At 37.0% G+C, this 14,610-nt stretch overlaps 1 protein-coding gene across 4 annotated transcripts in view; it reads right to left on the reverse strand.

Annotated features, from left to right (window-relative positions):
• The window catches only part of drc4 (dynein regulatory complex subunit 4), a 105,276-nt gene that overhangs the window by 8,853 nt on the left and 81,813 nt on the right, over positions 1 to 14,610 (reverse strand). For all 4 annotated transcript variants that reach the window (XM_081372040.1, XM_081372038.1, XM_081372041.1 and 1 more), the window contains one exon: positions 13,336 to 13,401. In XM_081372040.1, the coding sequence (XP_081228166.1) occupies positions 13,336 to 13,401 (66 nt within the window). The remainder of the gene's footprint in view (positions 1 to 13,335; positions 13,402 to 14,610) is intronic.

The raw sequence follows: 14,610 nt of genomic DNA on the forward strand, positions 1-14,610 counted from the left end.
GTAGTTGTGTTAACTCTTTTGATTGAGTAGTCAATTAAATATACTTTTTTACATAGTTTTTTCATATACATACAGTCTTATGAAACTTACATTGTTTGAAAATATTGATTAGAAAATTGATATAAAACAGATATGTTTCTAATTCTGCATGAATTTTTGTGTAGGTTAGTCCACTGGTCGTGTAAATCAATTTACTCTAATTCTACTTTTTTGTTTAAAATGTTGCCTTTCTTTATGAAACTTACTGACATTCAAGTGTTAAGATTAAAAAAGGATGCATGAAGCTAATAACATGTTTTTAAATTTAAAGTACAGTTAAAGGTATTTTTCAAGTGCAAAAATAATAATGTTACATGTTAAGTGCAAAGTATAATGTTATGTTTACTTAAAGAAAACTTACAAGTATACTTGCAGTATAAACTACGAAACTAGTAGTTTACTGAGAGTACACATCAGTGTGTACTTTCATAAACTAAAAAATGTACTACTTGTATTAAAACAGTAAACTACTAGTATACTTATAAGTTCACTTGTAGTACAGATGCATTACAAATGAGAAACCTAGTTGTGTACTTAGTTTACTACTCTTACAAATACTAAAAATACGAAAAGTGAGCCAATTTAGTCCCAAGCAGTATTGAAATAGTACACAATTTTACTACAAGTACACATTGATATTAGTATACTTACTACATAAAGTACACTTAAAAATATACTTGAAAATTACTTAAGTATACTTCATAAAATGAACATGAAGACATGCACTTTTAGAATGGATAGATGGACTTTTATGATGGAGAGATGGACTTTTATGATGGAGAGATGGACTTTTATAATGGACAGATGCACTTTTATGATGGATAGATGGACTTTTATAATGGATAAATGCACTTTTATGATGGATAGATGCACTTTTATAATGGAGAGATGCACTTTTATGATGGATAGATGCACTTTTATAATGGAGAGATGGACTTTTAGAATGGATAGATGGACTTTTATGATGGAGAGATGGACTTTTATGATGGATAGATGCACTTTTATAAAGGAGAGATGGACTTTTATGATGGAGAAATGGACTTTTATGATGGAGAGATGGACTTTTATAATGGACAGATGCACTTTTATGATGGATAGATGGACTTTTATAATGGATAAATGCACTTTTATGATGGATAGATGCACTTTTATAATGGAGAGATGGACTTTTAGAATGGATAGATTGACTTTTATGATGGATAGATGCAATTTTATAATGGAGAGATGGACTTTTAGAATGGATAGATGGACTTTTATGATGGAGAGATGGACTTTTATGATGGATAGATGCACTTTTATAAAGGAGAGATGGACTTTTATGATGGAGAGATGGACTTTTATGATGGAGAGATGGACTTTTATAATGGACAGATGCACTTTTATGATGGATAGATGGACTTTTATAATGGATAAATGCACTTTTATCATGGAGAGATGGACTTTTAGAATGGATAGATGGACTTTTATGATGGAGAGATGGACTTTTATGATGGAGAGATGGACTTTTATGATGGACAGATGCACTTTTATGATGGATAGATGGACTTTTATAATGGATAAATGCACTTTTATGATGGAGAGATGGACTTTTAGAATGGATAGATGGACTTTTATGATGGAGAGATGGACTTTTATGATGGAGAGATGGACTTTTATAATGGACAGATGCACTTTTATGATGGATAGATGGACTTTTATAATGGATAGATGCACTTTTAGAATGGATAGACAATAACAGATTTTTACAGCGATTGATTCCAACAATCTTTTCACAAAACTGACAAAACCTTATCAAAATCCATCAACATTCAGTGCATGAGCTACATTCTGACATTCTAACTGAAAGTGGGTGAATATCAAAATACATGATAGAAACATTTTGTTACACCAATTACAAGTGTTTTTATTACAACATTTGGCCCTGGACTAGGGTATTCTATTTGTCCATTCTATTGGCTCTATTCTATTTTGAAGACTTGTGCTGGCTGCACAAGTCTAATTTAAGGCTCTCACAAATAAATAGTATGGGTATATTATACATTTTCTGAGTCATCAGAGTGCCTTGAGTATTGAAGTTGTTGACTTTTGTGTCCGTGGTGTTCTTTCATGCCACAGGGATAAAATAAAGCATACAGTTTAGGCGGAAATTGTGAAAAAATGTGTGTTATTTCTGGTTTAAAGAAGTCATGTGACCTTTGTGTTTGTCAGACAGATTCAGTACTGGGCTTAAATGAAAGCCTAAAAGGTCCCCTTTCCAGCGATACCAAGCACCATATTATAGAATATTGACAATATCCCTAGCATGAGCCTAAACCAGATATACACCAGATTTCAAAAACGGAATTTATCTTAGGGGGTTAGTAACTTCATGAGCTGAAAAAAGTGATTTCGCTACCACCCCTGCACTGCTATAGTGATTTTTCTAATACTAGGGGTGTATACCTTGCCAAAAAACAATGATAGCATTTCCCCCCCCGATGATACTGATCAACCCCCCTGGCTCATGGACTACATGTCTTTCGGAATTTTGAGAGTAGCCTACAATTCTATTGAGGTTCTGAGCCTGCTGATCAACTATTAGTGAAATCATCACAGATCCATTGATTTTGGTTGGATTTTTATGATTTTTTCTGTGGAATGAGTATACTGTTTGGTGAGAAGAATGACATATTGACTGATGTCATAACTTGGGGGAATAGTTGATTGCCAATGAAGTAAAGATGAAAATATTGGAAAAAAGTGAGAAAACGCCTAATTTTTTGCATTAAATTGATGCAAAATCATGTAGAAATGTGTTTTAAGAGTTATTTTTTCCGTGGATGTTGTCAGCAAATGTGTTCTTTGTATCTGGAGTGCATTTATTGACAGCCTACCAAACCCACTGAGGATTTGAGGGGAAAAAATCATTTTTCACATTTTTCTGATAAAAAATAAAGGGTGCATACACTAAAATGGCCAAAAAATTTTTTCGCGATATTTCCGGCAGAGCAGACCCTCCAATTATTGGTTCTTAGGGTCAAAGTTAACAGAAAAAACACAAATAAAAAGTATAACAGACCATGTCAGGTTCAACCCATTTTTGAGACTTTGGCTCCCCGACTATTATGCTAATCAGTTGTGGTCCACTATTACCTAAAACTGTGTCTATTAATGCAGATTGTCTGTCGTTCTCACTACTTTGAGGAAAGATTAAGCATGGATCAAGAATTGTTTTACCAACGTTTATGTTACATCAGTCATTCACGCTAGAGCTCGGCTAATGTATGCACTGTTATTGATACATTTTCCACATGTTCACAGCAATAAATAAAAAAATACTCTGTAAATAAATAAGTACAAGTAAAATAATCGGTTTGTTGATGGACATGCACTTGTTAATGCTGTTGGTGAGGAATTACAGTAGAAACATCTCATAATGTACCTCAAACTGAGTAGTGTATCACTGAGAAACGTCCTGCTAGAGTTGTCCTTGCGATGGAGGTTCGGGTTGAATAACTAGTTCTTCCAATGTTTCATTATCGCACTCACGGTCTGATTGATATCGGAAAATCAATTGAATCTTTACTATCATTCCTTGTTGTTTATACTGCTAAATATAGCTTACTCAACATCACACATTAACCTGACATTGCAAGCTTCAATCTAAATCGTTATTGCTAGCACAACACGCTAGTAATTCGCTAGCCTGACAGCGTGCGCTCCATGCGCTCTTTATTTATTTAACTGTGGTGAGTAGGATCAGTCAACAAACACATGAGTCATGTCATCCTCTCCTCTTATTGTCACTTGCACTTAATGTAACATGTATAGCATAGCCTTCTCTGTCAGCACAGAATTTACATGTGATAAATGCAGGGAGATGCAGGGAAACTAGAGACATGCATCCAAACTTTAATCGAGGTTAATTGTAAGATTGCAAGGGCTTTAGATACTGCTTTGGATGTGACTAGCTTAGTGAACTCTGTACATTGTTCGGTTCCGGCTGTAGTAGAGCCTGTGCAGCAGGGCAATTGGGTGACGGTGAGACGCTGTAGTTGCGGGAAAAAACACTGCTCTTCTGTTCCAATTACCATAACAAATAGATTCTCCCCACTCAGTGAAAACACCCAGTGTGAATCCTGTTGAATGTGCCCTAGTTATTGGCGATTCTATTACACAGAACATGAAAATAAAGCCACCAGCCACCATAGTCACATGTTTGCCGGGAGCCAGAGCGCCTGACATCAAAGCAAATTTAAAAGTGATGGCTAATGCTAAATTCTCTAAGATTATTATTCACGTCGACACTAATAATGTTCAACTCCGCCAGTTGGAGATCACTAAAATTAACGTTAAAGAGGTGTGTGAACTCGCGAGTACGATGTCAGGCACTGTAATTTGCTCTGGCCCCTTTTCCTGTGCGCAGGAGTGATGAGATACTTAGTAGACTGTCGTCACTCAATGGCTGGCTGTCTAAGTTGTGTCCGCGAAATAATATAGAATTCATAGACAATTGGAAAAGTTTTTGGGGCAGACCTGACCTGCTGAAAAGAGATGGTATTCATCCCTCCTGGGATGGTGCTGCTCTTCTCTCTAGTAATATGGCACATAGTCTTAGAGCTCAAACATGAATTGGGGCTCAGGTCAGGAAGCAGACAGACTGGCTAAACCGACCGTCTGCTAGCTGTCTCACGTCACCAAGGTCAGATAAATCCCATCACATAGAGCCTCTTTCACCTAGATATCATCATATAGAGACTGTGTCTGTTTCCCGAATTAGGAAATACAAAAAACTTCCAAACCCATCTAAGGGTAAAAATGTAATTGATGTTCAACAAATAAAAAACAGATATAATACAAATAAGCAAACAATAAAGCTTGGGTTGCTGAATATTCGATCCCCTTACTTCAAAAGCACTTATTGTTAATGATGTGATAACAGATTATAACCTAGATGTGCTGTGTTTGACAGAAACCTGGCTAAAACCAAACGATTACATCACTTTAACCCTCTGGGGTCTAAGGTGTTTTTGGGGCCCTTGGGATGTTTTGACATGCCCTGACATCTGTGCTTTTTTCAGATATTTATAAGCATGATAATGGCAAAGGTGTAAATTCACTCTATATAGCACAAACAGGGCTACCATAATATGTGAGCAACATGAATGTAGATGTTTGTATTTTTAAGAGAATAATGTTTATGCGTGGTTATTGGAAAAAATAAAAATGAAAGTTGCTGAAATAAGACCACAAAACTCATACTAAATATGTGTCCACAAGACTTTTGACTAATGGATGTTGTCGCTTCGAGTTCTGGCTTCAAAATTATGCGAAAATAGTCTTGCTTTATCGTTCACATAAAATAATACATTGATTTAAATTGTGTAAAACAGGTTTTGCTTGGAAAACCAATATGCGACCCCCTCGCGTGAACGAGGAGTGGTTTACACCTGATAATACAATGTCCCACCCACTCTGCATAATGAGCCATTCATTCAGGTGTGACACTGACTGAGCCACAATGCAAGGACAAAATATATATTTAGAAGAAGACTTATATTGACCATTTAAGATTTTGCTATCTTGTAAATATGTTTTGCTATTTTATTAAAAAGGTTACAATTACAACAATAATTACAATTTCAACAATATTTCAAGTGTACTCTTTCTTTGTAAAAAAAAAAAAAATGATTATAGGCCTACATTTTATCATGTGTATTCATTAGTTTGAATATAGCCAACATGGGAACAGCTAACATCTTAGTTGATGACTTTATTTTTGACAAAAATAGTATTTTTATATATATATATATATATATATATATATATAAATAAATAAAACATATGAGCAGAAATTGCTAAACAAAAGCTTATTTGATGTGGCACTATATTCTACAGTAAAAACTGTACCCAAATCTAGTCAACAAAATGTTGTCTTTCATATTTCGCCTGACTGTAATGTTGTTTTTATGAAATATTAGGGCATATAAATGTTAATTTGCAGTTTAATACGTTGCTTATACAAATAGCCTACATTTTATTTCAACATATTTCAGTCGATTTTTACTCAGTATAGCAATTTGCTAAAACATCATCATTCATTCACACACAGAAACGCGATTTAAATTTAAACTGTCTTTTTGCGAGCTGTGGTAAACAGCGCGCATCTCTGCCGTTCATTCATTCACAAACAGAAACGCGATTCACTTGAGAAGGAAAAAAAACTTACTACAGTATTCCTCAGCTCAGTCGGATCCTTGCTCCTCGAAATACCCGCACTTCTGAGGTACATTTTCCATTATTATTATTCCTCACAGCGCTGCGAGACGGTGTAAACAACTACAATGATCTGATAAACTTGTGTTTTCTCGAGCTGATATGGGGGCGTTCACAGGTTTGCGTGGATTACCTCAGTCATTTGCGTTTGAATAGCGCGTGCTCTCCATGGGCGGGGTCACATTAAAAATAATTAGATGAGATGAGAACGACTGACATCTCGCTCTTTTCTTACAGATTACATGAACTGAGAATATTTGTTTTTTATATAAATTACTTCATTTAAAGGAAGAGAATTTAAGCTTCATGCCTGTGTGTCTGTATGCCTGTTTGACTGAGTATTCGCTGAGTTATTGTTCATTTTCGGACGCGTTTCAGAATGGACTTCACTGACAAAGAGAAGGCAGAACTTGCTTCGAGTTTATTTTTCTTTATTTGGCAAAAAGCACAACACTTTGTTTTTATTGTGAGTATACACAAAAATAATACACATTTAACAGAATCGATTGATGTATGAAACTTGTTTGTAATATCAAAGTCAACAGAGCAAAATGAATCTCTTTTGAACTGATAAAAAAAAAAAAGCGAGCTGGTATCGCCGGCGATACCGCCGACCCCAGGGGGTTAAATGAGTCCACCCCCCAAGATTACGGTTATAAACATGAGCCTCGTCTGAAAGGCAAAGGGGGAGGGGTGTTTCTGTAATTTATAGTAATATTTTCAGAATTACTAAGAAGTCTAGTTTCAAATATAATTCTTTTGAAGTGTTGGTGCTTAATGTAACAATATATAGTGTAAATGATGAATCACGTTTGAGATTTGTGCTGGCTACTGTATACAGGCCACCAGGGAACCAGACAGACTTTATCAAATAATTTGCTGACTTTCTATCAGAGTTAGTACTGGCTGCAGATAAAGTCCTAATTGTTGGTGATTTTAATATACATGTAGATAATGAAAAAGATGCATTGGGATTGGCATTTAAAGACATTCTTAACTCTAATAGAGTTAGACAACACGTGTCAGGACCCACTTATTGTAGTAATCATACTCTAGATCAGTGGTTCTCAACTCCAGTCCTCGGGACTCGCTGCTTTGCACATTTTGTATGTCTCCCTTATTTAACACACCTGAATCTGATCATCAGCTCGTTAAGAGAGACTCCATGAACTAAACTGAGTGTGTCAGATAAGAGAGACATACAAAATGTGCAGAGCAACGGGTCCCGAGGACTGGAGTTGAGAACCACTGCTCTAGATCTAATATTATCACATGGAATCAATGTTGATGCTGTTGAAATTCTGCAGCAGAGCGATGACATCTCAGATCATTATCTAGTCACGTGTAAACTTAATTTAGCCAAGGCTGCAAAGCCGACTCCGTGTTACAAATATGTTAGACCTATCACTTCTGCCACTAAAGATTGCTTTATTAATAATCTTCCTGGCCATTTCATCATCTCAGCATCCCAGATAGCTTAGAAGATCTCGATATTGCGACAGAAACTTTTAACTCTCTCTTTTCCAGCAGTTGCTCCTTTGCGCTTAAAGAAGATTAAAGAAAATAGTCCAACGCCGTGGTACAACGAGCACACACAGGCTCTTAAGAGAGCAGCCAGAAAAACGGAGCGTAACTGGAAGAAAACAAAACTAGAGGTATTTCGCATTTCATGGAAAGAGAGCACAATTGCATACAGAGAGGCCTTAAAGGCTGCTAGATCTGCTTATTTTTCAACCCTATTAGAAGAAAATGAACAAAACCGTCAAAAACTACAGTATCGCATCAGGGAGTGCATTGTAGTCTCCCTAAGGAAAAATCTGATTCATTCATTGCTATAGGAGAGGAAGAATTTTCTAAACTCGTTTTCTTAGGACTAAGCTATTGAAAGAGATACTTCCAGAGGTCATAGATCCTCTTCTTAAAATCATTAATTCATCTTTGTCATTAGGATACGTACCAAAAACTTTTAAGCTGGCTATGATTAAACCACTTCCGCAACTTGATCCTACAGAATTAGTCAATTACAGGCCGATCTCGAATCTACCTTTTCTGTCAAAGATACTAGAAAAGGCAGTATCTTCACAACTATGTTCCTTTTTAGAAAGAAATGATATCTGCGAGTGCGAGGATTTTCAATCAGTATTTAGACCGTACCATAGTACTGAGACAGCTCTCATCAGAGTCACAAATGATTTGCTCTTATCATCCGATCGTGGTTGTATCTCTCTATTAGTGTTACTCAATCTTAGTGCTGCATTTGATACTATCGACCACAACATTCTTTTAAATAGACTCGAAAATTATGTTGGCATTAGTGGAATTGCATTAGCATGGTTTAAATCATACTTATCTGACCATTATCAGTTTGTAACAGTAAATTAAGAGATGTCTAATCGATCAAAAGTTCAGTTTGGTGTACCACAAGGCTCAGTACTAGGACTGTTGCTGTTCACTCTGTACATGCTACCCTTGGGAGATATCATTAGGAAGCATGGAATTAGTTTTTTACTGTTATGCTGATGATACGTAACTCTATATTTCTTCACACCCTGACGAAACTTACCAATTCACAAAATGTGACCCGATCTGGCGAAATGAGTAGGAAGTCGCAACGTTCCATTTTAAGATATGGGCCGATTATGTGGAAAAACAATGAAATAATAGATTTAAAAAAATTTTTTTTTAGCTAAAATCCAAAGAACAGACATCCAAAAATAATCTCCTAAAGTTTCGTAGTCCAGATAATTGAGTAAAGGTATTTAAATGACTATTAAAGTTTACAAAGTTTTACTAAATTCGCTGAAAATGAATATTGCTTTTCTCAACTTCTCTCGTCACCTCTGAGCATTTCCCGGGAATCCCCTCAAACGTCTCTGCTCTCCAAATATGGTGTTTCATGTTGTATAGAACCAACCAAAGAGCTTAGAAATGTACACAAACGCTGATCATTTGTCAATGGGAACCCCCGTTTCGACTGACCGGCACGCGATTGGTCCAGCCATCCTCCTGTCAGACTCGTAGCGCTATGTGTAAACAAGCTAGCAGATCTCCTCAGAAAGATTAAATATTATTAATTTGAGAAATGTCGCTGTCAAAAGAGAGCAAAGTCGCCAAAAAGTCGCCAAAAGCGCTGAAATCACTAGAGGCTTCTAACCTAAGCTCTGCTGCTGGTCATCAAGAGTGGCTAAGGCTAGTCAGTGAATTTTTTTGGATATGGAGATGTGTCATCCTCTGATGACAGCGACAGCAGTGACAGCCCTGTTGTATTTATTGTGTATGGATGTGAGTGAGTGCAATTATTCTGTGAGTGTATTTATCTGCAAGGAGAATCCATTACAATGTGTTTGATTTATTTTAACCCAATATTTAACTGTTGGTATCTCCGTTATGAATGTGTTAAACTGTTATTGTCAACTAGCCTACACAAAGATATGATTGCATAGGCTAACATTATTTTGTTCTCTGTTTCCTTGTCTCTCTGCCTCTCTCAATTTCTCTCTCTCTCTCTCTCTCTCTCTCTCTCTCTCTCTCTCTCTCTCTCTCTCTCTCACACACACACACACACACACACACACACACACACACACACACACACACACACACACACACACACACACACACACACACACCCTCTCTCAAGGAAAACTGTAGCACCTCTGTTCAATCTTTCTGATTTTAGTAAATGTTTGTAAAAGTGCCTTTTAAATTATTTATTAAAATAAAAACTTTAAAATAATTTGAGCTTCAGCCTGGTTTAATAGCATATATTAATGTCTTTGGTCAAATTAAGCTGTACAATAAATAGTTTATCCCTTTAAATGCAATGGATTTTGAAAGATATCAACAAAAAACGGGCAAAAAACTTTAAAATTAAAAAGAGGACAGACGACCATAATTCAAATGTGTATATCTTTACAACCATTCAAGGTATGACTTTGACTTGGGTATCATTTGAAAGCTTATGATCTCCTCTTTCCATTAATACAAAAATCTCAATTTTTAAATTTGGGTCACTGTGACTCATTTTGCTGGATCAGGTCACAAATTAACAGAATGCATAGCTGATATAAAAAAACTGGATGACTAGCAATTTCCTACTACTTAAAAAACCTACTTCTGAAAAAAACAGAGATTCTAATTATTGGACAAAAAAACGTCCTCACGTAATAACCTAGAATACTGTCTAACACTGTATGGCACCTCCGTGAAGTTGGCACCCCATAAAACGAAATAATTTCCAAAACTACGCCATTCGTTTGTGCTGCGTTTGTGCCGCAAAAACGAACGTTTGTGCTGGTTTGGTGTTTGAGATTTTGAACATTATTTTTTGGGTTGTGTGACATCACTCTCCACCCCATGTCCTTCAAATCGCTCCAAACCGGTGTCATTCGTTTGTGCTCGGTTTGTGCTGGTTTGTGCCGTCAAAACAAACATTGTATCTGTTTTCCTTTCGCAGATATAACAAATTTAATTCGGGAGCTGTGACGTCACTCTCCACCCCACCTCATCTAAATCGCACCAAACCGGTGTCGTTCGTTTGTGCTCGGTTTGTGCTGTCAAAACAAACACTGTATCTGTTTTCCTTTCGCAGATATAACAAATTTAATTTGGGGCATTGACGCCACTCTCCAACCCACCTAAACCCATCTAAATCGCACCAAACCGGTGTCGTTCGTTTGTGCTCGATTTGTGCCGGTTTGTGCCGTTGAAAGAAACACTGCAACTACGATCCCCTCTTAAACATAAAAAAATAAACTTTTTAAGTACAGTTACATAACTGTCCACCCCATATGGTCCAAATCGTTGCAAAACTGTGCCGCTCGTTTGTGCTCGATTTGTGCCGGTTTGTGCCGTTACGATTCGGGACAGTGACGTCACTCTCCAACCCATGCCGTCCAAATCGCCCCAAACCGGTGCTTTTTGTTTGTGCTCGATTTGTGCTGTTTTGTGCCGTAGAAATAACCATCATAAATGATTTCATTCTTTAGACATCACAAAATATTTGGAGGAGTAGTGACATCACGCAAGCAAGCCGCGCTCTCCATCCATCTCGTCTACAAACCTGTCCGGTTCGTTTGTGCTCGCACAGGGCCGCAGCTGTCAGTGTTCTTTTCTTTAGATATGGGAATGTTTTATTTTAGATTTGTGCTATTGACATTGGTCTTTATATAATCACCAATGCACTATGTATATGCAATGTAGGCTACTATGAAATGTAATGTACTTTCACTACTCTGGCTGTAAGCTATGTGTGACTGATGCTTAATTTTGTATTAAAATAAAATAAAATAACCAATAAAAAAAAAAAAAAAAAAAAAAAATTGTGTGGTGTCTTAAGTTTTCTGAATACTTTTAACAGCTTACAGTGCCGGTTTGTGCTGTTAAAGTTTCGTTTGTGCTGCTTCGGTTTTTTAGATATTAAAATAATATTTTTTGGTCATTCTGAGGTCCCAAATTCACCCAAAATATTCTCATTCGTTTGTGCTTCATTTGTGCTGGTTTGTGCCGGTACAAATTTACTTTGTGCTGCGTTGGGCTTTAAAATATTAGACATTAAATTATTCACGGAGGTCTTGAACGCTGCTCTGTCAAGTCCTTGTCGTCGGTTAGGAACCTGGGTGTGCTCTTTGATACCAATCTTTCATTTGAAAGTCACGTGCCTGAAAAATGCAGAACAATTAGTTCATGACATCAAGGCTAGATTATTGTAATGCTAATATGGGTGGTTGCCCTGCACGCTTAATAAACAAACCACAATTGGTCCAGGAAGTAGGACCATATTAGCCCGGTTCTGTCAACACTGCATTGGCTCCCTATTAAACAACATATACATTTTAAAATATTGCTGATTACTTACAAAGCACTAAATGATTTAGCTCCTCAGTAATTGAGCGAGCTCTTAACGCATTATAGTCCTTCACGTCTATTGCGATCTCAAAATACCGGCCAGTTGATAATACCTAGAATATCAAAATCGACTGCTGGTGGTAGATCCTTTTCCTATTTAGCATCAAAACTTTGGAACAATCTTCCTAACATTGTCTGGGAAGCAGACACAATCTGTCAGTTCAAATCTAGACTAAAAACACATCTCTTTGGCCTAGGCTAGCATAAACATAACACATTATAGACTTCTATAATTCAATGTTAGGCTGCATAGATTAGGTCAGCCGGAACCGGGAACACTTCTCCTAAATCCTGATGTACTTGTTACATCATAAGAAGGATGGCGTCTATGCTAATATTAGTCTGTCTGTTTATCTGAGGTTTACCGCAGTCCACCGAATCCAGGCCTTATCCAGATCTGATGAAGGACCTGCTCCTGGACATGATGAAAATGCAGTCCTGAAGTGTCAACCAGTCCCTCACCTGTGAAGGCCTCCTTCCCTTCCCTTTACCTCAGTACAGATAAAATGTTGTCGGGATAATTCAGGTTCGCGTGGCTACGCAGATGCGACAAAAAAATTCTGGATTATACATTTTTAAGGCCAGACAAGTAGTTTATTAAGGGTTGATTTGTAAAGAAGGACTACACGACTGCGCACACATATATATTCAAACGCGCATACCTTTGGACTGAATACATAATGCGCATGTGTGCGGCATCTGCGTTTCGCAGATTTGCGTTTTTGAGGTTTGCACAGAGATAACAGATAATTGTTTGCACCTTCGAACCTATTTCTGGGAGTGCGTTCTCGAGACAGCAGGCACTGTTTTGTGCGGATGGGCGGCCGGAGCGTTTTATGGGTTTTCCTTTTAGAACGGTGTTGTGTTAGCTAAGTTAATAACTAATGATCTTCGCAACGGAAGTGAATCAATCAATCAAAACTAACTTTAGCTGGACAATAACTTTATCCGAGAGCTGTTTTAAAGCCTAAACAATCTGTTACAGTAATTTCCTATTATCACTGTAAAGCTGCTTTGAAACAATACATATTGTTAAAAGCGCTATATAAATGAAGGTGACTTGACTTGACTAGTTAACAACACAAGGGGCACTTTAAACCCTATACAGCACATTATACAGGAATAGTTTCTCACCTTGCAAACTCGTGCCACTTCATACTGTAAGTCTGTGATAGTATGGTTTTTGGACTCCAAAACTTCCTAAACAAAAATAGAAAGTCACAACTGTAGAGACACATTAACAAACAGTTCTGTAACACTGATTTATTTATTTCTAAATCAGTAATATAAAACTGGAATTGTAGAGGTCCTTTGCATATGCTTATATAAAACTATATACTAGGGCTGTCACCGACTAGAGATTTTTGTAGTTGAAAGGTAGTCATCTAACTATACTTGGTAGGGGGGGGGATCAGGGCTGAGAAGAATATTAACATTACTAACATTGTTCTACATAATTGAGAAATACTAAATCATAATATTGAGCATTTAAAATATAAATGAAGCGCTCAAGTGCATAACACTTGCGTTGTACACCGGGAAAAGTAATGATTATGAATGTGTCGGAAAAAAACAGCAAGGAAACTTACTGAACATTTTAATAATTAATTGGTAAACTAGTGTTTTCTGAGTCAGGGTCAGCTGCAAAGATGAAGTTGACGATGCTGACGCCATCTCCGCAGTACAGTGGACACGTCAATAGAGAGAAATGCAAGTTTCAAACGGATTAAAATTAAATAATCAGAGAACATTTGTTTTTGAATTTGAATTGGTTCATTTAAAAGTAGAAATTTCAACTTTATATCTCAAGCATATAGAATATGTTTGTGAGGCAAGTATATGCTTGTAAGAGGCTACATTTACACTAATGCATTTTCATTTTAAAACACATACATACTTTTGTTGTTTACACCTGCCGTCCACACTATTCCGGAGTTTTCGACCCTCGAAAACTGAGACTTTTGCAAACACTGCAGACCCTGTTTAGTTTGAAAACTCCGGGGTTGCGTTTCAGTGTAGATGGATCAAAATGGAGACTTTTGAAAACAAAGACGTGGTTGCCCAAATTCACTTCGTGATTGGGTCTTCTGGCTCATTGCGTATCTTTCCCTTATTCGTCAAGCCCCTATCATATGACCATTACGCTACCGGAAAGACGACAATAACAGACCAGCCCAACGACTATGTAAACAATAACATAGATACGGTACTGCAAGTTTAGCTGACTTTGTGGTCCTTTTTAGCAGCTATTGTGCAGTTAAACTCTACATTTTATAATTCTGCAGCTGCCTACATGCGCAAGAGGCAAGCTATTATTAGAGCAATCGACAACAATCTGCAACTGTTTACAAATGTATGCGCATAGCCAGTGTGCATGAATGGTCATGTGACATGCGTTTTCGGTCGTGT

Source organism: Scardinius erythrophthalmus, assembly GCF_964197995.2.
Source record: "Scardinius erythrophthalmus genome assembly, chromosome: 8".
Taxonomy (NCBI): domain Eukaryota; kingdom Metazoa; phylum Chordata; class Actinopteri; order Cypriniformes; family Leuciscidae; genus Scardinius; species Scardinius erythrophthalmus.